The following is a 2,176-nucleotide window of genomic DNA, read 5'->3' on the forward strand; positions in this document are numbered from 1 at the left end:
GCAAAGGCTATATAAACAATTTTACAAATAATCTTTTAGATATTGTGACAATATCTAACATCTGTCTTCCATTAACTACTAAAGTGCAGACATGTGTTGAAACCTGCGTTTAAAAGACAAAGCTTGATTAACTTACTGATTATTTTCAGGTAATGCAATACCTATATTTGTTCTGGATTCAGAACCAGTGCTGTAAAAAACATTATGGCTCTTGCAGGTTTTCCAGAAACGTCTGTATTTCGCGACACATTCTGTCCTTGCCTTTGTCTCTTATGTTCTTTAGAACTTTGATGCTTTTCTCACGAAAGATCGATTGTTGCGGTATCTCTGCCGCCTTCATGTGGTATCTTAGTGAGCTGGTGCGATCCTGTCCTTGGAAGTTTAAATATTTTGCATAGTTGTTGTAAAGCATCTGTTTGCCTGCCTGATCAAGATCACTTTTTAGCAGCTCCTGGTATATCTGCTTAGCTTTAACCTTGCCGTTAGTTGATTTGGAATATATATTTGCAAGGTCTATTTTCTTCCCAAGGGAAGAATGAGGGTAAAGTGAAATCACCTCTTCATGGAGACTGATTGCTCTGTCTACCATGCTTTGTTTTTGGGGACTGTCACTGAAAAATATCTTCCATTTGTAGCAGAGTGCAGCACATTTCATCAGATAACGCTCATCTGGATGGTTTTTCAGAACCTCCTCTGCCAAGTCAATGGCCTCATCAACAGATACATAGTTTCTGTAAACCCTAAGTAATGGTTTAATACCACTGTAGCTGCTGATAGGATTTCTCAAAACCTCCCTGGCTAGCTTACATGCTTCATCTTTAATTATTTCTCCTTTCTTAGCACAATGCTCAAGGTAGTGAACAGCAAAGTACAAGTTCTCTGGATCCTGTTCTTTGGCGATTCTCATTTTCTCCAAGATGTCAGCCCCCAGCCCTGTGCTGCTGTGCTTTGAAGCAAACATTAACCCTTTGACATGGTAGGTGTGCCACTCCACCATGACCAGCTGCATCCTAATGGCTCTCTGGAAGTAATCTGCAGCCAGCAGCATTTTATCTGTGCTAAACCTTATGAAAGTCCAGGCTTTTTCAGCGTAGATCTCTGGGTGGAGCTCGTCCTGAGATGGATATTGGTATTCATTCATTAGGGCGTCAACCTTTGTCAGGTAAGCCTCACTCTCTGCTGGGTCTCCCAGGTGGTGGTGCAGCCAAGCCAGGTTTCCGTAATTCACCACTAACCAGGGACCCTCATCTGCATTTCTTATCTGGCAGAAGGCCTCTGTAGACTTGTTGAAGAAACTCTGGGCTTCTTCAGTGAACCCCAGCTTGTATTCCATGAACCCCCGCAGGTTGTAAATGTGACCCAGCCAGCTGTGTCCGTCCTCGGTGAAGAAATCCTCAAACCTTTCCCTGCAACGGAAAAGTTTGGACCTGCTGGTGTCCAGATCCCAGGTGAAGTGACACTGCAGGGCCTCCAGTTTGGACACCAGTGTTGTTTGACTCTGATACACACAGACACTAAATGAGGGAACAAGACACAGCTGGGAGAGAAAGGCAAATACACAGGAGGAAACCAATGAAGGGAACGAGACACACCTGGGGGAGAAAGGCAAATTCACAAGGGCAGGAAGTAACACAAGACATGACACAAGGGAAAGGGAACATTTCAAAATAAAACAGGAAACGCAAATCCAGCGTCGTGACACAGGGTGTTCCCAAGCCAGATGAGATAAATTCTATTCTATAATATAAAAATATTATTTCCTCAGCATGTTCTGGGTCTAGCCCAGAGTCTTCAAGATTTGCACGGAAAACCGCAGAAGGAAAGCTTAATTTCCTCCGTATGTCTGAGCTTACATACCCTATGACTTATGCTGAGCCTAGCTACCCTACTGAGGGAACTTATTTCGGCCACTTTTGTTTGTGAACTCAATCTTTCGGTCACTACCCAAAGCTCATGACTAAAGGTGAGGATTTTGGATCTCTGGGGCTCAATAATAATAAGATATTAAGTACATCAGAATGATTGTCATTACTTGAAATGCAGAAGCAGTTTCTCACCTCATCATTCGGCTGTTTCCTTGACTCAGCAGTTCGTCTGGTTTTTGCTCTTGATGCACCTTTAGGTTCGCTGGTACAAAGTCAGATATGTCTAACTCCTGCTTTGCTGAAAATGATGA

General features: G+C 43.1%; 1 protein-coding gene across 1 annotated transcript; it reads right to left on the reverse strand.

Annotated features, from left to right (window-relative positions):
- Positions 1-202: 202 nt before the first annotated feature.
- LOC115007584 (interferon-induced protein with tetratricopeptide repeats 1-like) lies at positions 203-1,507 on the reverse strand (the record flags this gene model as incomplete). The annotated part of the gene is made up of 1 exon (XM_029430520.1): positions 203-1,507. A coding segment is annotated over one exon (1,305 nt), but the record flags the coding sequence as incomplete, so codon positions are not given.
- Positions 1,508-2,176: the final 669 nt, after the last annotated feature.

This window comes from Cottoperca gobio, chromosome 4 (genome assembly GCF_900634415.1).
Source record: "Cottoperca gobio chromosome 4, fCotGob3.1, whole genome shotgun sequence".
NCBI lineage: Eukaryota > Metazoa > Chordata > Actinopteri > Perciformes > Bovichtidae > Cottoperca > Cottoperca gobio.